The 26,573-nt window shown below is 37.6% G+C and overlaps 1 protein-coding gene across 1 annotated transcript in view; it reads left to right on the top strand.

Moving 5' to 3' along the window:
* The window catches only part of LOC127414752 (phosphatidylinositol 3,4,5-trisphosphate-dependent Rac exchanger 1 protein-like), a 125,296-nt gene that overhangs the window by 78,841 nt on the left and 19,882 nt on the right, over positions 1–26,573 (top strand). The window contains exons 11-26 of the mRNA XM_051652992.1: positions 5,470–5,570; positions 6,604–6,707; positions 9,738–9,787; positions 10,671–10,746; positions 11,130–11,202; positions 13,264–13,406; positions 15,860–15,952; positions 17,508–17,656; positions 17,995–18,080; positions 19,988–20,127; positions 20,294–20,402; positions 20,661–20,842; positions 20,959–21,120; positions 21,280–21,490; positions 23,446–23,701; positions 25,958–26,164. Of these exons, the coding sequence (XP_051508952.1) occupies positions 5,470–5,570; positions 6,604–6,707; positions 9,738–9,787; positions 10,671–10,746; positions 11,130–11,202; positions 13,264–13,406; positions 15,860–15,952; positions 17,508–17,656; positions 17,995–18,080; positions 19,988–20,127; positions 20,294–20,402; positions 20,661–20,842; positions 20,959–21,120; positions 21,280–21,490; positions 23,446–23,701; positions 25,958–26,164 (2,142 nt within the window). The remainder of the gene's footprint in view (positions 1–5,469; positions 5,571–6,603; positions 6,708–9,737; positions 9,788–10,670; positions 10,747–11,129; positions 11,203–13,263; positions 13,407–15,859; positions 15,953–17,507; positions 17,657–17,994; positions 18,081–19,987; positions 20,128–20,293; positions 20,403–20,660; positions 20,843–20,958; positions 21,121–21,279; positions 21,491–23,445; positions 23,702–25,957; positions 26,165–26,573) is intronic.

The raw sequence follows: 26,573 nt of genomic DNA, 5'->3' as shown, positions 1-26,573 counted from the left end.
TGGTCATGACTGGTTAGGACATCTATTTCTCTTTTTGTTACCTCTCTGTTAAGATTCAAGAAGCTTTATTGGCAGGGAGAAGAGCATTAAATGGCCAGAGAAGAAAGGGCCTAGGCAAATCCATTACATTACAAGCATAACTAGAAGTTCATCTGCCTAGAGCAGTAGCCACCACTAATTGAATGATTTAGACAAATATACAGCTCAAATAACACATATTTTTGTACGGAAGAATTAATATAAGTTATTATAATTGTTTTAACAAACTGAGGATCAAGTCAAAATGATTTTCTGTGGTAATTAGAATGGCACAGATGCTGTTGATAGAGCTCAACTTGTATTGAACATTCCTTTTAATAAGCTAATATCTCATTAGTATCCCTTTTTGTCACACTTTGGCACAGATACATAATCACACAGATATAGATACAAGTGGAAAACATTCTCTCACACACAAATCTACAGCATGTGAGAGAGCTCTGTGTGCATTAGCTGTGGAGGATATTAATGAGTTTCATAAACACTAATTAATTCCCTTAGGGACGCCCACCTCCACCCCTTTCCTTTTCCTGCCAATCTGAATTAGAGATTTATGTAATCACAGCAGACTGACTCTGTTTCATTTCACTGCTCTCTTTCATGGGTCTGACTGCACTTTGCTCTGAGGTGGGGCTGCATATAAAGACTCTATAACTACTTAGTAAGATCTCCAATGGCATGCTTTAAACCCATATAACCACATCATAAATATGTATTATTTATATTGTGTCTGAAAGGCTTGATTACAGTTGAATAGACCTTTATGGTGTTAATCATTTTCAGTTTTTATTAAGGGTAACTGTTAAGGCAAGTATCATTACAGCTCATACCTGGCACGAGGGATCTGAACAAACCCCTAACTCTTAACATTAAACTTCAGTGCATAACTCGTCATGCACCGTTTGTGCTACGTACATGAATAAAAGTGTGCTATTACCTTTATGAGTGATCATATTTAAGATTTTCTCCTGGCAGATAATAAAAATTTTAAAAATTCCCATAAACTTAGATCGGAAGGCCCAAACCATTAATCGACAGAATTTGTGGCATAATCGTTTACCACAAAAAATAATTATGACTTGTCTCACCTTTTCTTAAAAAAAAAGAAAGAAAAGACGAGCACTCCTGTTTCTTCCATTATAATTGCCTCACTGTATCCTAGATTTTTCCTTTTTTTTTTTTTTTTTTTTAAAGAGGGACAAGATTTGTGGTAATCCACATTATGCCACAAATGCTGTCGATTTAGCTTAAGTTGTATTGAAACCGGAATATTCCTTTAATATGGCCTTATTGTATCACATTTATATTTGGGCTGTCGAAATTAACACGTAAATGCATGTGATTAAAATGTTGAACACGCACATTTTTCTTTATCGCAATAAACAAATTCACCAATTTTTACATTCGATTCTTACATTTTATTCAGCTCTGTGTGAGTGCAGATCCTGCGTCATATTCCAGATAATTCAGATGAAGTATCATTACGTGGACAGTACCAGTGCTAAAAGAAAAACGAGATGTTCTCTGCAAGCGCTTTTCATGTGGAGTTTAAATTGGCAAATTATGTAAATGCAGCTTCACGGTTGCTGTAGCAAAGTGGATAGCCACTATTAATATTGTGGAGCAAAGTCCTACACATTGGTGGGTACCCGCATGTACCTGATAGGTGAACCGCTATTATTTGATGTAACGGGTAGAAAAATATTTATATTGTCATTTGCGGTGCGGGTTGGGAATCAGTAGACACGGGCGGACTACAGGTCAAATGGCCAACGTAATTTTTTTAAATGTCATATAATGTTCATCTTTCTCATCTTTTTTCTGTTAATTGTCACCACAACGTTAGGCTACGTGTCTATTTTTCTTAAATGCTCCAACTCAGAGTGCCTAATGTTAGTTTGATTACTTAATTTTTGTCTACCTGATGTGGTAGATTTATTTTAATGCGGGTGCAGTTCGGATTGCGTACCCAACCCGTTTGTTAAACGGGTTGGGTACAGTATTACATTTGTGCTACTGTCGGTTAACGGGTCGGGTGTTATGTTAATTACTGTGGGTGCGGTGCGAGTGCAGGCTTACAAAGCAGGACCGTGCAGGATGTGGAGGATGAGGGTTTAAGAGTTTTAATGCCCATTGCTATGAAAACCGAATACTGGGTCTAAAAATTAATTAGTCAACCTCACACTTAGACTTTTGGAAACATTTAATATAACTTGAATTGGTGCTATTTTGGTGCATTTATATCTTTATACTGTGGAATACTTTATTAGGGAAAATGTTTAAAAACATTGTTTGAATATGGATATTGTTATCTTTCCTAAGAAGGAACTAAATACATTTTGTCAGGAAAAGAAGTGTAGATATAGTGTCAAATTTCAGCACTTTGAAAATCTGTGATAAACTATGAAAAATCATGTGATTAATCGCGATTAAATATTTTAATTGACTGACAGCACTAATTTATATATAAATTTATACATAATTTATATATATGAATAATATTGAGAAAACAGTAAATGATGGGAAGGAGAAAGTAAACCATATTGGGGAAATGACACAAGCCGTACTCTAACTTGCATTGTCAGTATTGAATGCCACAGTTTAATGTATCAGAGCTGCTAACCCATGAGTCCAAAATATTGGGAGAGTTCTGTATGTTCTGAGTATTACGACTAGCAAAAAATTATTGTCACTGTGCGTTGTTTGCTGATCAAGCACTCTACTAAAATTGAAGGACAATTATGAAGGTGAGGAATTTTAAAAGTGTATTAAGTTGTCATCAGCTAATTTGAAGGAAGCATAGAGGACAAAGCAGTTGTGTCGTCAGCTGAGACATGAATGGAGAATCTGGTTGTATTACTGTACTGGATATATGTGGGGCGCCTTCTCCATCTGTTAAACCGTCCTTTCATCCGACCCCTCTCCCCTCTCTGTCATCTTCCAACAATTCAAAGACACAAACACACACACACATACACACACACACACACACACACACACACACACACACACACACACACACACTCACACCTTTCTCACATTCCCTTAAAGGTGTCATAACTGTTTAGGTGTCACTACTTGCTATTGTTAAAATTCCTACCCAGCCATCATCAGAACCAAGTCACAACTTAATTACTGTTTTTTACTTTTCCTTTGGCAGTTGATGAAATGTGTAGCTGAAGTGTTTGTATTTGTATGTTGCTATGGATATTAGTACAGTATAAATAAAATGACTTAAAGGAATAGTTTAGCCAAAACTGAAAATTATGTAATCATATACTCGCCCTAACGCATTGTTTTAGAGTACTCGGTAGATGCAGACAGGAAAGAGAGAAGGGGATATTTAAAGGACAAAATCAATCCGAGGTCCCTGTGATCCAACAGCTATGTTGTGAGCAAGTGTGCTACTTTCTGTGCCACAGCTCCAAAGGAGAAAGTATTTTCACATCGAAAAAAGTACACACATCAGGTTTAAATGTAAAAGGCATTTGAAGTCACTCCCTAAAGACTTCGTCAAAGCTAAAGAAATAATATGTGAACCCCACTTGTAGTGTTTGAACGTTAAAACCATTTAAATCCCCACTGAAGATGGAATGCAGCTTTGGATCATCACCTTGATTTGTGCTCTGGTTGAACTTTTTACCTGTGTCGACCGTTTTCCTTCACTCTGGTAGATTGAGTGAATCTAAGCTCCCAAGTACCTTTGACTGGTGCCTCATACAGTTGAAGTCAGAAGTTTATATAGACTTAGGTTGAAGTTATTGAAACTCATTTTTTAAGCACTCCACAGATTTCATATTGCAAACTATAGTTTTGGCAAGTCGTTTAGGACATCTGCTTTGTGCATGACATGAGTAATTTTTCCAACAATTGTTTACAGATAGATCGTTTCACTTTTAATTAATATATCACAATTCCAATGGGTCAGAAGTTTACATACACTAGGTTAACTGTGCCTTTAAGCAGCTTGGAAAATTCCAGAAAATTATGTCAAGCCTATAGGCAATTAGCCAGTTAGCATCTGATAGGCTAATTGGAGTCAATTGGCGGTGTACCTGTGGATGTTTTTTTTAGGCCTACTTTCAAACTCAGTGCCTCTCTGCTTGATATAATGGGAAAAGCAAAAGAAATCAGCTAAGACCTCCAGAAATTTTTTTTTGGACCTCCACAAGTCATCCTTGGGAGCAATTTCCAAACACCTGAAGGTACCACGTTCATCTGTACAAACAATAGTACACAAGTATAAAAACCATGGGACCACGCAGCCATAATACCACTCAGGAAGGAGATGCATTCTGTCTCCTAGAAATGAACATAGTTTGGTGTGAAAAGTGCAAATGAATCCCAGAACAACAGCAAAGGACCTTGTGAAGATGCTGGAGGAAACAGGTAGACAGTATCTATATCCACAGTAAAACGAGTCTTATATCGACATAACCTGAAAGGCTGCTCAGTAAGGAAGAAGCCACTACTCCAAAACTGCCATAAAAAAAGCCAGACTACAGTTTGCAAGTGCACATGGGGACAAAGATCTTACTTTTTTTGGGAAATGTCCTCTGGTCTGATGAAACAAAAATGTAACTGTTTGGCCATAATGGCCATCGTTATGTTTGGAGGAAAAAGGGTGAGGATTGCAAGCCGAAAAACACCATCACAACCGTGAATCAGGGGGGTGGCAGTATCATTTTGTGGAAGTGCTTTGCTGCAGGAGGGACTGGTGCACTTCACAAAATAGATGGCATCATGAGGAAGGAAATTTATGTGGATATATTGAAGCAACATCTCAATACATCAGCCATGAAGTTAAAGCTCGGTCGCAAATGGGTCTTCCAAATGGACAATGACCCCTGGCCTACCTCCAAAGTTGTGGCAAAATGGCTTAAGGACAACAAAGCCAAACTACTGGAGTGGCCATCACAAAGCCCTGACCTCAATCTGATAGAACATATGTGGGCAGAACTGAAAAAGCAGTGTGAGAGCAAGGAGGCCTACAAACCAGTTACAGAGTCAGTTACACCAGTTCTGTCTCCAGCAACTTATTGTGAGAAGCTTGTGAGAAACATTTGTCCCAAGTGAAACAATTTAAAGGTAATGCTATCAAATACTAACAAAGTGTATGTAAACATCTGACCCACTGGGAATGTGATGAAAGAAATAAAAGTTGAAATAAATAATTCTCTCTACTATTATTCTGACATTTCACATTTTTAAAATAAATTAGTGATCCTAACTGACCTAAGACAGGGAATGTTTTCTACGATTAAATGTCAGGAATTGTGAAAAACTGAGTTTAAATGTATTTGGTTAAGTTGTATGCAAACTTCTGACTTCAACTGTAAGTCCCTCTGGTGTTATAGGCCCTTCTGTAGCATATGTGAATTGTTCTGTTATGTGAAGACTGACACAGCTGTTATCTCTGTGTATCATCAGTGAGTTTGTCTCATGGCTGCTGGAAAGTGGGGAGATTAGTAAAGCTGAGGAGGGAATTAACCTGGGTCAGGCGCTCCTGGAGAATGGTATCATCCACCATGGTAAGAGAACAGAGTCTCCAAAATGTACCATGGTATTCTTTTAAAGTAGACAACCAGTTGACACCCCTACTGATTCTTTATTATATATAATTTAGTAATTTCAAATATATAAGCTAACACCTTTAATTACAAAGGATTTTATACATCTATATTTAAAAGTATACATCAAAGTACTGTAATATTACCACCTGACACTATCACTGTACCATGGTACTTCCACTGTCACTACATCTTATAAATGTATTATTCTCTTTCAGTGTTTTCTTTGTGTGTGTCTCTCTCTCTTTGTTTTTCTGTCATTTCCTCTTTCAAACTGTTCCCCCCACTTCTCACCCCCCATAATATTTCAGCAACATGTTTTTATGCATTCCTTGGGTTTCACCAGCAAAGCTACTGCTATCCACATTCTGTTTTGGACATATACTTGCCAAAATAAACCACAGTCCATTAACTGTTTATACAAGTGTTGGACTTTTAAAAATGACTATTTTGACAGATTTACACTTACAAATTTGGCCCATATATCATATTGACCAGCAGTCACTGAGATCCTCTACAGATGATCAGCAGTCTGGATAATAACATGAAAAATGCTGCTTGAGAACAACATTCTTAAATAATTCGTGAGTGTTTGAGAGGAGGGGAGCATCATAGCTCTACATTACAACCAGGGGATTCTTACACATTCAGTCAGAATGGAAAAAAACAACAACATGCACCTGAAGGGATTGGAGTGATAAATCCTAGTATAATAGATGTCAATCAATAATATGGTGGCAGCATTCAAGGAGAGGTCAAACAGGATTTTGTGTACAGATAGCACTCACACGTTTTGATTAATCAGACATCTTGAACATGTTTATTAGGGGTTTATTACTGCATTCTGAGACTGTTAGAAAAACAGTGGCTATAAAAACTGAAAAATATAATATTTTTAGGTCATGTTGATGTGTATTGTTACTTTAGAGGTGAGGATAGTTTAATGTTTCATAGTGAAATAGAAGGTATTAAATGTGTGTGTTTTTCACTGTAGTGTCAGATAAACACCAATTTAAGAACGAGCAGGTGTTATATCGCTTTCGTTATGATGACGGCACTTATAAAGCCAGGAGTGAGATGGAAGATATCATATCAAAGGTACCAAACTCACTCAACTACACCCTTTTTTGTCTTTTTTTTTACTTAGAGTAATTTTCCACTCCTTTTGTATTAACCTCTACAACTCTGCCAACAGGGGATGCTATGTCGCAAAAAAGGTTAAGCTTAAAATATTCAAGTCTCCAATACAATAAGTCAGGCATAAAGGGTATCGTTTGAAAGCTTAGAATCGGAACTTTTCATAGATAATAATCACTATTGCATTTATTTGACATAAAATAACAAAAAAAGTCCTGAAAACATTTGCGTTGCAAATCAGCTCCATCTAGAGGTCATGTGGTAGAAACATTAATGTGAAATTTAAAAGTAATTAAAATACCACCTAAATAGACAAATCATAGGAATTTTCAGGAATGTGACTGTACAGTTATTATTTTGTTGCCCTAATACCACAGTCTGAAATATTTTCAGAAGAATGAAAGAGTGAAATATGATATTTGTAAGACATCAAATACAAATGTCTCTTTTATGCACCGTTCACCGCTGCTGTAATCCCCAAATAGCTAAAAACTTTATATCTGTTTTTACCTTAGGTAGTTTTCTTAAAACTGAGCCATTTTTTACTTGTCTGTGGGCTTGCTTTTGTGAATAATCCAATGTTATTTTTTAAATGTCCAGAACAAAATACTCAGTCCAGCAGGAAAAGCATACTAAACAAATCATCGGAAATATATGTTATCCACTATTGATGATAAAATGATAAATATCATTGCAAAGGGGAAGATCTCAACTTTCTAATGACAAATATTGAGCTTCTAGTCCACTCAGAGGCCGAGATATTCTGTGAAACAATGGGGTAGGTGGATGAAATGAAAATTAGACTGAATGTCTGTGGACAAGCACATATGCGAGGGCTAAAATGCGTTAGAGCGCCACATACATATCAGGTCGACATTTTGTGATGGAAGGTGATAGAGGGAAAAAATAATTTTCTAGTGCTTGCTGCCATCTAGTGGAATAAAATAAGACTATTTAAAGGAGACAGAGTGAACAGAACCAGAATTACATGCTTACAAATTTAGGACAACAACAACAAAAATATTATATTCATCATAAGATTGTGAACATACAGTTGTGCTCAAAAGTTTGCATACCCTGGCTGGAATTGTGAAATTTTGGCATTGATTTTGAAAATATGACTGATCATGCAAAAAAATGTCTTTTATTTAAGGATAGTGATCATATGAAGCCATTTATTATCACATAGTTGTTTGGCCCCTTTTTAAATCATAATGATAACAGAAATCACTCAGATGGCCCTGATCAAAAGTTTACATACCCTTGAATGTTTGGCCTTGTTACAGACACACAAGGTGACACACACAGGTTTAAATGGCAATTAAAGGTTAATTTCCCACACCTGTGGCTTTTTAAATTGCAATTAGTGTCTGTGTATAAATAGTCAAGGAGTTTGTTAGCTCTCACGTGGATGCTCTGAGCAGGCTAGATACTGAGCCATGGGGAGCAGAAAAGAACTGTCAAAAGACCTGCGTAACAAGGTAATGGAATTTATAAAGATGGAAAAGGATATAAAAAGATAACCAAAGCCTTGAAAATGCCAGTCAGTACTGTTCAATCACTTATTAAGAAGTGGAAAATTCAGGGATCTCTTGATACCAAGCCAAGGTCAGGTAGACTAAGAAAGATTTCAGCCACAACTGCCAGAAGAATTGTTCGGAATACAAAGAAAAACCCACAGGTAACCTCAGGAGAAATACAGGCTGCTCTGGAAAAAGACGGCGTGGTTGTTTCAAAGAGCACAAATATGACAATACTTGAACAGAAATGAGCTGCATGGTCGAGTTGCCAAAAAGAAGCCTTTACTGCGCCAATGCCACAAATGACAACACCTTGACATGCCTCACAGCTTCTGGCACACTGTAATTTGGAGTGACGAGACCAAAATAGAGCTTTATGGTCACAACCATAAGCGCTATGTTTGGAGAGGGGTCAACAAGGCCTATAGTGAAAAGAATACCATCCCCACTGTGAAGCATGGTGGTGGCACACTGATGTTTTGGGGGTGTGTGAGCTCTAAAGGCACAGGGAATCTTGTGAAAATTGATGGCAAAATGAATGCAGCATGTTATCAGAAAATACTGGCAGACAATTTGCATTCTACTGCACGAAAGCTGCGCATGGGACGCTCTTGGCCATTCCAGTACGACAATGACCCTAAGCACAAGGCCAGTTTGGCCCTACCAATTTGGTTCTGGAGTGGCCATCACAGTCTCCTGACCTTAATATCATCGAGCCACTCTGGGGAGATCTCAAACATGCGGTTCATGCAAGACGACCAAAGACTTTGCATGACCTGGAGGCATTTTGCCAAGACGAATGGGCAGCTATACCACTTGCAAGACATAGTTCAACTATTACAAAAGACTGCACGTTGTCATTGATGCTAAAGGGGGCAATACACAGTATTAAGAACTAAGGGTATGCAGACTTTTGAACAGGGGTCATTTCATTTTTTTCTTTGTTGCCATGTTTTGTTTTATGATTGTGCCATTCTGTTATAACCTACAGTTGAATATGAATCCCATAAGAAATAAAAGAAATGTTTTGCCTGCTCACTCATGTTTTCTTTTAAAATGGTACATATATTACCAGTTCTCCAAGGGTATGCAAACTTTTGAGCACAACTGTATACAATATTATTTATGAATAAGTTGTCTTTTATTATTATTATTATTTGGGGGGGTTAATTTTTTGGCAATTAGTCCGCAGTATGTTTAATGAGCTTTTAAATTTGAGTGTGAACAGTTGCAGGCGGCTGCCCAAGAATGCCCCAGAGTTGAAGAAGTTAATTTTCAGCCCTTCTGACAGCTAGTCAATACAATTTCGAGTTCATGTGATCTTGATAAATCTAAATCTAAAAATGTGTCAAATGTGCAAATGTTGAAAAAAATTTATTCGAACAGGACAATAAGCTGAAATACACACTGTAAAGAGACGCAGCTGTTTGTGCAGATGCATTATATGAGTGTCTGTGTATGTGTCCGACAGGGAGTAAGACTCTACTGTCGTCTCCACAGTCTCTTCACACCTGTTATCAAGTAAGTGACATGTTTTTCTGTACCATAATGTGAGCTTTGTACTTTACACAGACCACATTGTTACTTGTCATTAAAGGTTTAAGCTAATGTGAAATGAAAGATCTGACAGTACATTTTGCTAACACTTTGTTCATTTTAAAGGCATTGCATGTGTAGGTTAGCAGAGCAATAATATCTCATTCATTTAACTGGTACTTTTATCCAAAGCACAAATGCACAAATGTTTTAGATTAGTACTACGCTACAGCAATGCTAAGTGCAGAGCAATGGAGAAAGTATTTTAAAGATTGCAATGGATTTTGATGTTTGGTGGGGGACAAATATTTAATATTAATTTCTTATTAATACATTTTCCATGACACATCTCATTGTTAGTAATTCAAAAAGTCAATTTGAATATTTGTTTAAAAGCATCTGTTTTAAAAGATGGTGAGGTGAGAGTTTGTTTAGTGTGGTTTCACCTTAGCCAGCTGCACGTGACACAATAATATGAGCACTATAGAGTCATATTGCTTTTCTGTCACCAATCACCTTTGATATCTCTTATAAATAGCTGAGGGGGAGCTATTGGGACAGTCTGTAAGTTACTTGACCTTTAGCAGATGCTTTTCCTTTATAGGTGACAGTCCAATACACTAATTACAGTACACTAATTGTAAGGACAGAGCCCCCCCAGAGCTGTCTGCAGTCAAGTATCATTCACAAGAGCCAGGTGTTAATAGAATACCTCAGTTGATAGAATATCTGTCTAGTTCATTTTTTAAAGCCAGTGCTTCAGTGAAGTGTATGAGAAGTATTGAGAGTTTTTGTTTTAATCAAATGGTTGTTTGTGTTTTGGCTTTGCGAATTGGCTATTTTCAATTTTCAACATTTGCTTTTATAGAGACAGAGACCATCACCTGAAAACCTTTAAATCTGTCATACCAGCTAGCAAACTGGTGGAATGGCTTGTGTCACAGGTAATGTTTAGCAAAAACATTTAGATCCATTCCCCCACAACCCACTGCAGCTGTTATTGTTACATAAACACACACACTTGCCCACTCTCTCTCTCTCTCTCTCTCTCTCTCGTCTCTATCTCTCATCCCCTTCACCTTCTTTCACTTTAGGTTTCTATTCATCTTTTCTGCTCATGTCTTTTGGTTTTTCATGCATAATCTACATTATATACTATTTCTGCTCTATTGCAAATAGCTTTGTAAAAGTGCTCAAGATGCTCTAATATTTACCCTCCACGTTTTCTCCAGTGTGTCATTTCATCCAACATAGAAGTAATATAATATGCCACGCCTCACTATCTTGGCTGTTTTGTGACCTTGTGTGTGATATTTCTGCTGAACAGGGCGACTGCACAAGCCGTGAGGATGCTGTCACTCTTGGCGTGGGACTCTGCAATGCCGGTTTTATGCACCACGGTCAGTGTCAATGTCTGCTTCATAAAGACAGAATATGTCTTTTATATAGAAACAGGATCTGGTTTTGGGTTGGTGGGTATAATGTCAGTCCTAAATACTGCTAAATGTTCACTTATTTGAAAAAATAAACTTTAAAGTTTAAAAATCTCCACCGAAAACAGCACTCTTATTATTTACAATTGTGTAGTAAATTACTCTGTATCTGGTGGTTATATAACCTGCAGGTTTTGCAGTTTTCCATGGCCTTCTCTGTTTGCTATTGAAATAGATCTAGTGTCCAGGGCAAAGGATTGATCCATGCCAGTGTTTGTTTCTGTGTCAGAGAGAGTGAAAGGGAAAGAGCTTTGACTCTTGGAAGCAGTAAAGCAGTCTGAGAATTATGTTGAAACCAGGGTTGACAAATATTTTAATTGAATTCATTACATATTATGCAGAATAATTAATCAATATTAATTAATCAGCATAAAGATAATTCCAAAATCTAACATTATTGTGGCAGATGAATGCATTGAATTTAGTATAATATAATAACTTAATAAAAACGCTGTTCTGTTCATTTCCATTGCACTCCATCCAGCTGACAGCCCTAATTGAAACACTAAAGTAGTTGTTTTAAAGGTTAAGACTTTAATCTTACTATATGACTAATATAGGCTAATATATTTTCTTTGTTCTTTCTAAATTAATTGATTAGTGCAATAGGAGAAACACAGTTACTGTATGATTAATTATTCTCACACACTTAGTGCGTCAGAGGTGTGTGTGTGTGTGTGTGTGTGTTTGTGGGCGGGTTTGGGTGGTTTACGAGGACCTCTTTTTAGGTTACAAACTGGTAATTACAAGGGTATTATGCTATAAATGTGGTTTATGAGGACATTTCTAGTGTCCCCATAATTCAAATCGCTTAAACATACTAAACAATGTTTTTTTGTTTGTTTTTTGTATTTTATGTAAAAATGCAGAACGTTTTTTGTGAGGTTTAGGGGTAGGGTTAGGGGATATAATCTATAGTTCGCACAGTATAAAAATCTTAAGGATAGCTGCACCGACGTGTGTGTGTGTGTGTGTGTGTGTGTGTGTGTGTGTGTGTGTGTGTGCACAAGAAAGACCAAAAGAGAGATCAGAACAATTGTGTTTTAAGATGTAAACAGCTGTTGGAACAAAATCTGGGGTTCAGCTGGAACAAAAGTTAGTCACAATAATGGAAAATAACTTTCTGATGAGATACACATAGACTCATGTATCCTGTCAAAAGTAATCGTAGTATTTTGCTACTTGTCACGCTGGATCCAGACTTCCAAAACAATCCCCATCCAAATTTTGCTTTGAAGACATGAAATGAATGGCATGAAAACACACTCAGTGTCTTCCTTAGGGGGAAAAACATTACACTCTCACACACCAGGTTTCTACTGACTGCAGACCTCCCATTAAATCTTGTGCCTTCCTCCTTCACCTCACATTTTCCCAAACATCATTCCCAGACACATCATGAGCTGTTTTGATGACTACTGAGAGGTGATTCAATTGGCCAGTTTCACACAGTCAAATCATTTTGTCATCGGCAGATATGAGCAGTATTGAATTATGGAGGAAAAGTGTTTAGTTTTACCTGTTTGTAAAGGTGGGAAGTGGTTTATTCCAGTTTAATTTTACAGGGTTCCCACATTTTTTTAAATATTTTGTAGTTATTCTCTGCTCTTAAATATATTATGAACTAGAAATTGCTCTTGTGTGGTGTAAAACTTGCTAGAAAGCCATAGTACCGTCTGATTTGTGAACGAATCGTTCGAGTTGGTTTTTATCAATTAATTTATCAAACCGTAAACCATTTTGATTCAGACTGATTCTATAATAAAGCATTTCTTGAACATTGATTCATCGTAGAACATAAATGTATAGCGTAACATAAGTTATTCATTATAGGATCGTCTTGAACTGATTTTTAAAAATCCTTCTGTATTCACAGGCAACTGGAAATGTCATGGAAAATAATTGGTCAAAACATGTGGGAATCATGATTTGAGTTCAATTTAATTTCTGATTTTTTCTGCCTTGCAGTTCTGGAGAAAAGTGAATTTAAGGATGAGTCACAGTTTTTCCGTTTCTACGCTGATGAGGAGACTGATGGCACTAGTTCCAAGAGTAAACAGCTCCGTAGTGACTTCAAACTCATCGAGAACATCCTTGCCAAGTCCTTAGTGGTGAGATACACACACTCACACACACTTGCATAGCAGGGATTCTACCACTGAAGAGGGTAAAGAAGTATATCAGTTTAAAATCTTTCTTAGGGCCTATTTACACTTTGCCACTTCATGCGTTTTTACTGATCGGATTGCTATCCAATTGAAAAAGCTCATTCCATTTACACTTGGCCACATCAATGTGTCTCCGCCAAACGGATATAAATCTGATCTTCAATTCCTGCACCATATGCAAATAAATCAGAGTTCACTTCCGTGATTATGCTAATTCCGGGCAGTGAATTTAAAAGATGTGCTTTGATTATTTGATCTAGCCTTTTGTGGTTTAATCATTATATTAAGGCATATCATGAATTTACTTTGATTAATTGATCATTCATACATTCAGTTTATCCCAAAAATGTCAAATTCCATAACATTCCATGTTTTATAGTTAAGTCTGTTTTTATGACTGAATTCCATGATTTCGTCTGTGTTTTCCACATTGCAGAAATCATAGGGCCCTAAATGTGATCTCAGACTTTTGGATACCACTGTTTATACGCTATTACACACATTCTCAAACTCAACCATCACACGCACATTGATTTTTCTGCTCCGTGCTGGTGCAGGGCCAATTAAGACCCTCAGTATCCATCAGTTATTACCCTGACCTTTACAAACTACTCTTTCATCCCTTATAGACAGACAGATTTCTCCTCCAGCCATCAAATGCTTCAAAATCTTGCCTTCTTTCCACTCTGACCAGAAGTGCTTCTAGACTTATCCTCCAACCCCTTAAATCCCTCCACAGTTTCTCTTATGTCACAACCCCACATGCTACGCTTCTCTCTGACGTCAAAGGCTTTTCAGAGAAAAGAAGGGATGGTGAATAAAAGAAAGGAAAGCATTTACAGGGCTGGGAAAACATGTTCTGCTTTAGCCCGTAGCTAATAAAAGCACACAAAACCTTTTGTGTTGGAGCTGTGGAGAAATTGAGCATTAAATCCTTGTTATGATCCAGAGATGAACATCCTGTCTCATGACCTAAAGCCAATGTACCTTTCATCCATGATAACACCTCCAGCGCCTTTAGCGCCTTTAGCACCTTAGCTGAACTATTAGCAGCTTGACAACACCATCCTGGGGCTGCAGCCATGGCACATTTGAACAGATTAAGGTTTTTGTTATTTTTAGTAGATTTGACTTAACAGCTTTTGGGCTATAGAGGATATGTAGCTTATTCACACATTTGCACAAACCATGCTGGCTCTCTTAAGGCCGATATATACTTCTGCATCGGGGCAGGGGCGCATTAACGCACAGGCTTATACAAACTCCCAGGGGGGCCCCTCTTGCGGCATCCGGCATCACATTCTTCCCCGTGAAAGTTGGCAAGAGGAGCGCGTCTAAACACAGAGACTGTGTGCAACCACAAAAGCCGTCCGTGTAGCGCATGTCCATAGAACAACAGTACGAACACCCCCCCCCCCCCACATGGGGGGGGTTCAGCACGGAGCATCAAAAGTATGCAAAAATATGTATTTATTATTATTCAAGCGACTTAAGATCAAGCACACAGTAATTGCCTGATTTATTGTCTCTCTGCTTGGCAGAAAACATTTATAATAAATAATAGGCCTATGTATCTAAATCTCAACATGTTCACCTACTTTGAACTAATTGTTAATGCTACAATAATTTAAGAAATACATTTGAATCCACAAATTGCATCACTTTTGTTTATGATCTGTATAATTATTTCAGAAATAAAGGCATTTTCTCAATATACTTGTCTATGAACTCACAGAATGATGCAGAACTATAAATTAAAACTTCCACATTGGCCACTATGCGGAGCCTATGCTTACGGCGTAGGTTCGACACAAGTATAAATCGGCCTTTAGTGTGATATTGACATGCTGAATCACAGTTTGATTTCTTAATGTAAAACACTATTTTAGTCAAGGTGTACTGCTGCATTTACTCTCAGATATACAAATTAAATCATCACGTACAATTTTTGTTGTTTTAATGCTTTGGTAAAAAAATCGCAAAATCATTTGACAAGTGAATTTAAGAGCTTGTCACTTTTTTTGTGTAGCCAATAGCTTTTTGATACATCACAGCCATTAATTTTAAATGTAACTTAGATGTAGGTGGTATTAGGGGAAGGGGCATTCCCATTTCAGAGAACATTTGATTGGACAAAATGAATAAGTGCAAGATGAGTCTTCCTGGAAGAGAAAGACTAAACTTGATATGTTAAAATGCTATAAATTAAAATGTTGTCAACTTTGAAGAGTACACTTGCACATAGATGACCTCAAAGAAAAAAGACATGGACAAAAAGCCACAAATCTCTATGGGGTCTTAAATCTGGCCAGTTCAAGTATTGCTCAGGTATTGACTTTATGTCCTGATAATCATGACTCTAGTGCTGATGTTGTGCTTCTGTTGGCCCTATACAGATTCATCCTGATGAGGAGGACTATGGGTTTGAGATCGAAGAGAAAAACAAGGCCATTATAGTGAAGAGTGTGACCAGGGGCTCATATGCAGAGGTACATAATATACATAATAAAAGGACTATAATTCCTGTCTGCCGATGCTTTGATAACTTTTGTTTAGTATACTCTTAAGTAATTACAGTAAATGAGATGTTCACTCTTTTTTTTTTTTTTTTTTTTTTTTTTTTTAAAAGGTATTTAACATCTTAAGTACTTGCAATAATTGAGACATTCAAATTAGGTTACATTTTTAAACACAGCAATATTACTAGACAGTATACAGAGGTCCATTATTTCTGAAAATGAGTGTCCCTTTGTGCATAGCAGCACATCATATACATTCAAAACATTTATGTTCTTAATGTTTTATATAAAGTAATTTTATTTTTGTCCATACCACATATTCACAGCCCACAAGGTTTTATATATATTGTGGAAAGCAAGGGGACATGGGGCATTTCTGCCTCTACTGTAATACTGTCTGATAGATGTCTATATATTTTATCCAGTCTATGGGGTTGTGCTATAAAAAGTGTATTCCCTTCACAAACACAATTTTTTTTATTTAAAAAAAATAATAATTATATATAAAGGCAAATAATTTTTGGCTTCCAATGTCTTTTGTTGCATGTGTCTTAATGTGTAGTCGGCATAGAGTATCTTAAAAAATTGCCTTTTGGGGATAAACCCTGATCATTATGTGTCATTTGTGGGAGGATCTCTCCAACTTGGATATGCGATTTGAAGTGCACAGGGTGATATATTTTCATTCTCTGTAGGGCTCTGTCAGTTGTTTATGGAAGGTGTTTTGTAGATAATTATGGTTAGGATCTAAACCACCTACTGTAATTTACCCCTACTGTGCCTGTTAGACCTGACACACGACATTTTGTCTGTTTTATACTGTCTCAGCAGTATGTACAGAGGTGGAGAGTGTCTCGCTAATGGTGGTAATCAATGGAACTGCTCTAATTCTATTTGTGTCCTGACACTTGCATCACAGACTTCTTAGATCTGTAGACAGTCGGTCCGTCAGGCCCAGGCCACGCTTGCTTAATTAATTTCACTCCCTCTTCCTTCACAGTTCTGATCTCTGGGGCTCTATGAGAAGCAATTAAGCATGTCCCATCATATTCTCCACAGAGTCCTCATTCTGTTTTCCCTTATTTACCCTTTCTCCTATACTCACTTTTTTCCTTTACTTTTCTTTTCCTCTCCTTTTCCTTGCCTATTCATATTCATTTTGCTTTAATTTTCTTATTCTTTTCCCTTTTCCTTTTTTCTTTTCCTATTCCCATTCCTATACCTATTCCTATTTCTTTGCATTTCTTTTTCTTTTAATTTCACTTACTCCGTTCCTTTTGTTATCCTTTCATTTATTCCATTTCTTTCCTTTTTTCTTTTTTTTTTTTTTTTTTATTAACTTTTTTTTATTTATTTTTTTACTTTTTTTTTTTTTATTGTTTTGGGGTTGGGGCGGGGCGGGGGGGGGGGGGGGGGGGTTGTGAATGTCTCTGCACATTGAACTGGAATAGACAGGAATTTGTTTCTGCACACAGCTGGATTATTGGGATTTATTTCCTCCATATGGTGTTTTTGCTTTGTGCAGATGGCAGGGCTACAGTCAGGTAGGAAGATCTACTCCATTAATGAGGATCTGGTGTTCCTGAGGCCCTTTTCTGAGGTGGAGACCATGATCAACCAGTCCTTCTGTATACGTCGCTCCCTCAGACTACTGGTTGCCACCAAGAACAAAGAGTGAGTTTGTGTTCAAGTCAGATATTGGATACTTGCACACATACGCACATGTTAAATGTAGACGGGTACATGTAAAAGGACCCTCCTGGTATTGGAATTACATGCAGGAGACCTGCACCCTGCAAAGCACTATTCTTTTCAAAAGAGAATTAATAATTAAACCAGTGCCAGCACTTCTTGTGCCTCAGTGTTTACACTCACTGTATATGTGTCCCAAACAATGATGTACTTGTAATAAGATAGTCTACTAAATATCACAGAAAGCGTTATAACAAGAATGTGGAAAAGAAAGCACTGTCTAATGTGCCTGTGTCCTTTCTCTATGTGTATCTGTAAAGGACTGTGAAGATCCCAGATGTTCATGGCACTCTGCCGTTTGTTCTCTGTGGTTCCTGTCCACCTTACGTTCATGCAGTAAAGAAAGGTGAGTTCCCGTTGGTTCATCCCACTATCTAGAACAATAACATTTACAACCATTGATAGTAGAGATCGACCGCTAGTGGATTTTGCCGATACCGATAACTAAGGTAGTGGACAATGCCGATAACCATTTAATTGACATAGTTTTTTTTTTTAATTGATTTATAGCATGATAAAAAGAAATATTGTCTTTGTCGTACTATGATGGAAACAGACATTAAGGCTACAAGAGTCCAAAATGAATAAAATCCCAAAAGCAGTTTATTGTAAAACCAAAATTCCAGTAATAATCAGACAAATTTGTTGCATAGCATGGGACTTTTAACTATAAACAAGTCTGAAACACACGGGGACTCTTCTTTTGAAATGACAGAGACTTGGCTCTGTTACAGTGCTCTATATGTAAGTATATACCAAATGAAGCTTTGAATAGCCAATGTATTCACCAGATTAAGAGTTTTGTATATATATATTTCACCAGATGGGGTTTATTGATGAGGAATTGAAAAAAAAGAAGAGTTTAAAAATAAAACTATCAGCATAGATTTTTGCCGATCACAGTTAGTTCCAAAAAGTAACTATCGGCACTGATTAATCGGTAAAAACGATGTATCGGTCTACCTCTAATTGTTAGATATCAAAACACTTGTTGGGCTGTATGTCTGTATCTGGGTGGGTGTCTTAGAGACATTTTTAAGACTATATCACATTCATACGATGATCCCAAAGCTTATATCTAGGTGATTATTATCCTGGAAAAACACAGCATTCCTCTGTATTTTTACCATAAAATTTAATGCATGTCATTATGAATTAAGGAACACACTGCATTACCCCTCTCTAACCTGCCAGGCAGATGTTTATGTGCTATAAAAAGCTTTCAAATAAAGCAAATTCGTAACACAGGCTGTTGTGATCATGTGATGAACATCTGGAGTTCTAAAACTGTTCCTCACCATTTGAACCCAAACTCAGAAGTCCCACCACATGTTTCTGGATTTAAACAGCATACTTCTGAACTTAAAGCAGTGAGCTCATCTTCATGTCATTCAGACAAATGCAGAGATTTGTTATGTGTCATTATAGCAGCTTTCATCATTGAAAGTGCGAAAATGCTTCTGCATGCAGTGCACACAGAGTACAGGGGTGTAAATTCCAGCGATCTTTTCAAAAGCAGAGGTAAAGAATATGTTAAATCTTTTTAAATAATAATCATAACATCTTTCCTCATAAATATTTTTGCTGCAATGACTGGTTGGGCTGAGATGACAGATTTAAGGTCTCTCTAGCAAACAGCTTTTTTGAAGTCTATTTTGTGCAAAGGAGAAAACATGGATAGGCTTGAGAGAGGGTGTGTTTGTTTGTTTGTGTGTGTGTGTGTGTGTGTGTGTGCGCGCATCTCACACACTCTCATTATAAGCGTAAACTTATAATATGTCATTTAGTTGAGTTGACATACCAGGACTGGTTGCTTAGAACATGATGTATGAAAAGGCTAGGCTTTAAAAAGCAAATAAAACCCAAAGAAAACTGCACAAATATTCAACAAACATGTCAAATGCATCACTTAAAACACACATAGCCAGATTGCTGCTGTACAAAGCATTGCGTAATCCGTACTGATGGTCCTTAAAGATGAGTTAAGACAAAAATCAACCTAAGCTTTTATTAGGTGATGAGATTATTTTTGTTATTTAAATGAGTGGTTTGTGTTAGTTATAGAAGTTGTTACAAGTCTATGATATGTCCTAATTTTAGATAGCAAAGTAAAGCTAAGTGTGTGTTTGTGCGTGCGTGCCTGTGTGAGTGTGTGTGTGAAATATGACAGAGCACACAGGGGCACCTTTCGTTCATTCTGAAGCCCGTAGCGCATGCAGACTGTATATTATTTAATTAAATGTGTGTTTTCAGGCTCAGAGGCTGCAGCAGCAGGTCTTCAGCCCGGTCAGTGTGTGCTCAAAGTCAACGGTAACAACATGAACCAGAGCAGCTACCAGGAAGTTCTGGAGCACTTCAGTGGCCATCAGCCTGTCCTGGAGCAGCAAGACTTGGTTAGAATCACCACTGCATTGTTTTGTGTATAATGCTGCCTTATATATTTCATACTTTTAATAGACTATGGAGGCCCACATAAGATGATCCTGAGGTTATTTGTTTCTCATGCTGTATACCTGTTCCCTTTCTATGTGATTTTTATTTTGTTGTGTATGTATGCAGAGCTGTGGTCAGTGGGCATACCGCGTGTATGAGAATATAGAAGAGAAAGCGTCTTTCAGGTCCTATGAGAACGGCTCTGATTCAGAGGATGGCTGTCCTAATGGAACAGGTAGTGTGTGTGTGTGTGTGTGTGTGTGTGTGTGTGTGTGTGTGTGTGTGTGTGTGTGTGTGTGTGGGGTGGAGGTCAGGTTTTGCATACGGTACATTGTTGGGGCATTGCGTGTTGATGACTCAGTGTGATAGACGTATGCAATCACTGGACCATTGAATTGTTAATTTGGTTTTAATACCAAAAATAGTGAGGATGCACCAAGACAAATAGTCCTTTACACTGTCCCTGTTATTTATTCTACTTTGAATGTTCTAGGCTCTGTTAGAAGACTGGAACTGTTGTCCATGTCGGATGATGTTCCTTCAGTCAGTCTGAATGTGGACAATGTTCATGTGGAACATGGGGTTCTGTACGAGTATGTCAGCACAGCAGGGATCAAACACTGTGTGCTGGAGAGGATGGTGGAACCCAAGGGCTGCTTCAACCTTGCTGCAAAGGTCAGACCAGGGTCAAGCTCATGCCTGTATATATGTACTACTTTGTGCCTGCCTTAAAATATTTCCTCCTTTTCAGAAGCAGAAGTTAATTTCCTGATGTGTGTTGTTTGTGTCAGATTCTGGAGGCTTTTGTGAAGGACGACAGTTTGTTTGTGAAGAGCTGTCGGCAGCTAATGGCTCAGAATGAGAAGGTGGTGACCATGCCGCAGTTTGAGTTTCGAAACATCTGCGACACCAAACTGGAGAGCATAGAAAAACGCATCTGCAGCTACACACAGGTGTGATGTCTTTCTCCCATTGTTATATCCTTAATCTTTCATGAATATTTCCAGTCTTAGATTCTGATTAGTCAATACAGTGTTCTAGCCATGCTAAAATCCACAATACAGTAACAGACTTTTTTATTTTATTATTATTATTATCATCCCGGATCTCAGTTTGTGGAGGAACTGCAGATGGAGGCCTGGCCCACGTTTAAGCAGGCGAGCAATAAACCTCACGCTCTGGGCTGCATGGACTTCGTCCCCACCAACTGTCACCTGAACCTGATTCAGGTGTCCTGCCCCAAGAGCTCTACCTCAGCTGGCCGAGCTTTCAGCATCCGCTTCGGACGCAAGAACTCCATCTTCGGCCTCGATCCTGACCAAGGTAACCAACTGTTTAACCATTTTTAGATGTGTAATTTTACCTTCAGTCAGCGCTGTTTATTTCATTTGAGGATTCCTAATGATACATAGAATTTTGACATCTGACGCTGATTAAAGTTGAAGTGTATGTGTAGTTTATCCACTACTAATTCCACCATACACTAGTGTTTTCAAAAAGGTTTCCTGAACACTCCCCCCTTCTACCTTTGGTGGGTAAAAAAATGTATAGTTATGCACCAAATTCACTTGATTGTGCCAATGTTGCTATGTCGGGCTGTATTCACAAACAAACTGAGCAATGTTTTGACAAATGGAACAGTGTTTATACTTTTCGGAGAAATCAACCTTCCAATGGGTTAATTATAGTTGTCTCTGAATATTAAGGTATAGTAGAAAGTACAGTATTTTAACAAATAAAAAAATTACACTGATCACCTTGAAATACTACCTCCATAAAATCTCTAAATTCCCAAATAGGTTTCTCAGCAATTTGGGTAGATTGTGAATTCAACTCATGGGCTCAGTAAAACAAATCTTGCCCTTATGATCATTGAAAGTTATAAAATAATAATTAAAACAGTGAAAAGTCATGGCCTGCTATTCCCAAAATGATCCAGTGTCTTTTAAAGCTTCCAGGTTGGTTCAAATTCTATGTATCATTTAGGAATCCTCAAATTAAATAAACAGTGCTGACTGATGCAAAAATTACACATCTTGAAAATGGTCAAACAGCTGGTTCCATCAGACCTCCATTAAGACACCAGTAGGCCCTGATGAGTAGCTTTTAGTGATGTAATACTCCACTGCCCATAGGCCCACAGTCTACCATTCCCTGAGGCCCAAAGCCTCCATCTCTTCTTATGACTGTTTGATTGTTGTTTATGGGGTCTGATGCTTTATTTAAGGTAAACATCATGACATCATTGGCCATACTAGCGGCACCAAAAGTACTGTACAGTATGTGGAAGCTGTTATATAAGTAAAGCGAGGGATTAATGAAGATGGTTTTGAAATTACATGTTTAACTAGCACATATGAGATAGGTCTTTGGGTGTGTATATCATCAGGCACAACAGTCTTGGGGCAAACAGAAAATAGGCAAGTATTAACCAAGTAATCTTTGGCTGAATTAAAAAATTTGAAGGAATAGTTGACCCGAAATGAAAATTGTTTGGAACAACATGAAGGTGAGCAAATTATTACAGTATGTTGGATGAGCTACTGTATCCCTTTTAATGGGGCATCCCTCGACTTTGGCTCCATCTGGCTCATGTTTTTGACTCCACTTGCTCAGATTGCTGCAGCCAAACTTGCTGTCTAGCCATCATGTGTAGTTGAGAAAAGAACCACATACTGCTTTTGTTCCTTGAGCCTCCTTAGCATGAGAGCCTTTTATTTTTCTGTCTCACATCTGGCCTGCAATTGTCTCATGATCAGAGATGTTTAAAATTCCTCTACCACTTCATGCTCAATGGGCTTAACCATATACAAGATTATGCTTCACTGCATCTGACGTTTTCTGGCATTGGAAATGTTGCAAAACCAGAGCTGCCTACCCAGACAGAATTTTAAAGCACTATAGCCACACTCCTGAAAATGGACCCAATATTTGTGGGTGATATGTATCTCTGTGCTTTTTAGAGTATCACGTTGTTAGCTTAGCAACATGCTAATGATAAACTCAATGGAATCAATTGTTAGTTGAGTCTGTTGTACACTTTAGACAATGTATGTAGCACACAGAGTGGCAGCCTTTGTAGAATATTCCAAATCAGTCATTTATGAGGTTCTATTTCAGTTAGGATGCTGCCTTAAAAAAACAGTTGGTTTTGGAATCATCACACTGGGCTCTGTTTCCTCTTCCCCAGCTCAAAGATCTTCAGTCGTCTCAATTGATATTAATTAATTAATTAATTAGTTCATTAATTAATTAGTTTGTTTTTATTCTTCCTGCAGCCAGTTTGAGTCCCATGTCTCACTCCATACACTGTGTGACCAGTATGGCGGCCCCCACCTGGAGCTGCTTCAGTTTGGATGAAGAGATGGAGGAGGGAGAGGGGAGCACAGAGAATGGAAGGAAGCATGAAGAGGGAGGACTTAGCTTCCTCCTCAAACAAGAAGACACAGAGAGCCAGGACAATTACATCTGCCTCTATAACCGCTTGGACATCGCAGTGCGGGAGATGAAGCAATATGTGGAGCAGATAGATGTGTAAGTAATGAGGAGAATGTTGGTCACCATTAGGGCTGTCAAATTAAAATTGGAATCTTCATCGAATTTAAGAAAGAAAATGCACATTTGAATGCTAAAACTGTGCATTTGAATTTTGGATGTGTGCAACGAACTGACGAAGACTTCAGATCGATCACATTCTTGCACTAAAAATGGCTAGACACAGCACAACAAATACAGTTTAACAGAAAGCAGGTGTCTCAAGATGCTTTTAAAGTTATTTTTAATTAGAAACAGCATCTAAAAAACTGTGCTCCAGCTTGAGACACTGAATAAACAAAAACAAAGCGAAACAAAGATGTTCGTCTAGCGTGCGTTTACAAAGAAAAACAAATGGATGATTGCAAATGTGTTCGGTGTGAACAGCCCCTTACAGTAGGTGGAGGTCTTTGGCCATTGGATCTTGCTCTCTTATAAGCGTTTCTCAGATTAAGAAATACATTTTTTAAACACTTTCTCAGGAAAGGAGTTCAACTTGGAAATGTGTGTCTGTCTCCAGATCCTCACGTTCGGTTCAATTCTGTTGTTTTCCGCCTGTTTGAACAGCCTCTGGTCTGTGCTCATAGTCTGAGCCGCTTCACCACCGAGTTCAGCCAAATACCACTGCTATCTGGGAATATTGCTCCCCTACATACAACTGTACTGAATAAAAAACAATGTGCTATTTCGCTGTTATTATGAAGCTTGAGTCTGTGGTAGTATACCGTGGCATCAGTGCAAGTGTAACACCATGTGAACTGTCTATTGAAGGGTTCTCCCCCTCATTTTACTTTTGACTTAACATTTGAGAATATGGACAGACTGAAACTTTTTATTTATTTATTTTATGCACATTAGTTGAAAATGAAATGCTCTTTTTTTTTTTTTTTTTTTAACAGCCAGGAATGTTCTTTGCAATAATATAATGGTGCTGTATGGTTTATGTATTTATTGTGCACTCTTGTTGACTAAGGAAACACATCAATTTAAAAATCAGCTGACTTGAAAATTTGAATATTATTCGAATTTTGAAAATATTTAAGGTAAAAATGTGAATTTAGTTTTTCTGCTCAATTGACAGCCCTAGTCACTATTGTAGGGAACTGATGAGGCAGTTAAACAGTGTATGTTTACTTAAGGCTTATGCTGCTACAATTCAGTCATGCTTGTTTGTTTTTGGATCTGGAAAACCTGGAAATATCAGGGGATTTTAAAAGTGTGATTTCCAGGTCTTTAAAAGTCATGGTAATTTAAGAAACCTTTCACCTGAAAAATTATATTATTATTTACTCGCACCTATATTTGTTCCAAACCTGTATACTGTCATTTTTGGGGCATGGTCGCTATGAACTTATTATTGTATGAATTCTGGGATCTATGGGAGGATTATTCAAAAAATTATTATGTAAATAATTACATAATTTTCATTTTCGGCAGAACTATTCCTTAAAAATGGAGAAGTCATGGAAATGTCAATACTGAATTCATATTTGTTATGCTCAGTTCAAAAATATTTAATCATCTAGAAAGCTGTTTTGAATGAAATCTCTGTGAAATGAATTTATAAAATATGGAGAACTCATGGAAAAATGGTGCAAATTTCTCAAATTCTCATCCTCTCTTCAGAGTACAGTCAGTTTTACTATTCTCCTCTTACCCTCCTCGTTCAAAATTTCAGGATGTCCTTTTTTAACAGTCTAAAAATATTTATGGGTTAGACAGAAAAAAACATAAGGCGGAAGCCATAACAGATGATTGCAGTGAAGACATTTCCACAACCTCTCAGGAGGAACCAATGTTTGTTATTCAGTAGCAAGCATGTGCTGATGTAGAAGTTAATTGTTGGTGAAGTAGAGTCATTGTCCTATCCTATTACCATCTATCTCTTCTTACACTTTTTTTTCTTACTCTACACTGCCCTGTCTCAAAAAGGCCAAAAAAGACCATAAATAAAAAAAAAGTAAAAACAAAAAAAAAAGAATAGAGACTCAAAACTATGACATCCAAAGTTGAATTAATATAGGAATAATTTGATAATGTTTTCAATATGTTTTTCCATATTTACACAAATACAACCTGTTGGTAAGCCACAGCTGCAGGTATTGTTAATAAATGGGAAATTTAACTCACAACTCATTCAGGTTTAGTGTGAAAGCCCTCTCATAATTCGTTGTTAGAGTCAGAACATTGTTCTGATAACTCATTTATGTCCAGCTCTATTTTACAGCCTCTCTAAATATGACTATTTTATCTTAGACTCCTGTCATCCATAACCGGACCGACCCAGCCACAGGGCTCTGAGCCCCCCTCGTTTGAGAGCACATCCTCAATCTCTCCCGTACCAGAGGAGACGGATCAAGACAAGACAGAGCATGGAGGGAACAAGAGAGTGTGCTTCAAAGTGAATGAAGATGATCAGGAGGATTCTGGACATGACACCATGAGCTACAGAGACTCCTATAGGTGGGGAAAGGTTTTTTCAGCTGATGTTTCTGAGCTGTTCTACTTGGACTTGCATGACTACTCATTTTAACTAGTCGCCTAAGTCCAGAAAAGCGAGTTTGAGTCCAACCTGCAACATATCCCGAACCCATTACCCCCTCGTAGGGTTGCGCGGTGTACTAACGAAATGTCTCGATATCAAAAATGTTTAAACGGTACGATATCATCTTGTTGCATGATTTGGTTCCATACTCCAGTATAGTGTATAGTTAGAAAAGTTTACGGAATGTGAAATTTTTTTAGATGAAATCGATGACAATTTGACAATTAATCAAATTAAAATCTCGATCTGGCCAAGTGTGATCATTGAACAGCAGAAGGATGTCTTTAAATAATATACAGTTTGCATCAGTGTTTCCGCTAAGAAATT

This window comes from Myxocyprinus asiaticus, chromosome 24 (genome assembly GCF_019703515.2).
Source record: "Myxocyprinus asiaticus isolate MX2 ecotype Aquarium Trade chromosome 24, UBuf_Myxa_2, whole genome shotgun sequence".
NCBI classification, from domain to species: domain Eukaryota; kingdom Metazoa; phylum Chordata; class Actinopteri; order Cypriniformes; family Catostomidae; genus Myxocyprinus; species Myxocyprinus asiaticus.
This window is presented reverse-complemented; position numbering and strand designations above follow the sequence as displayed.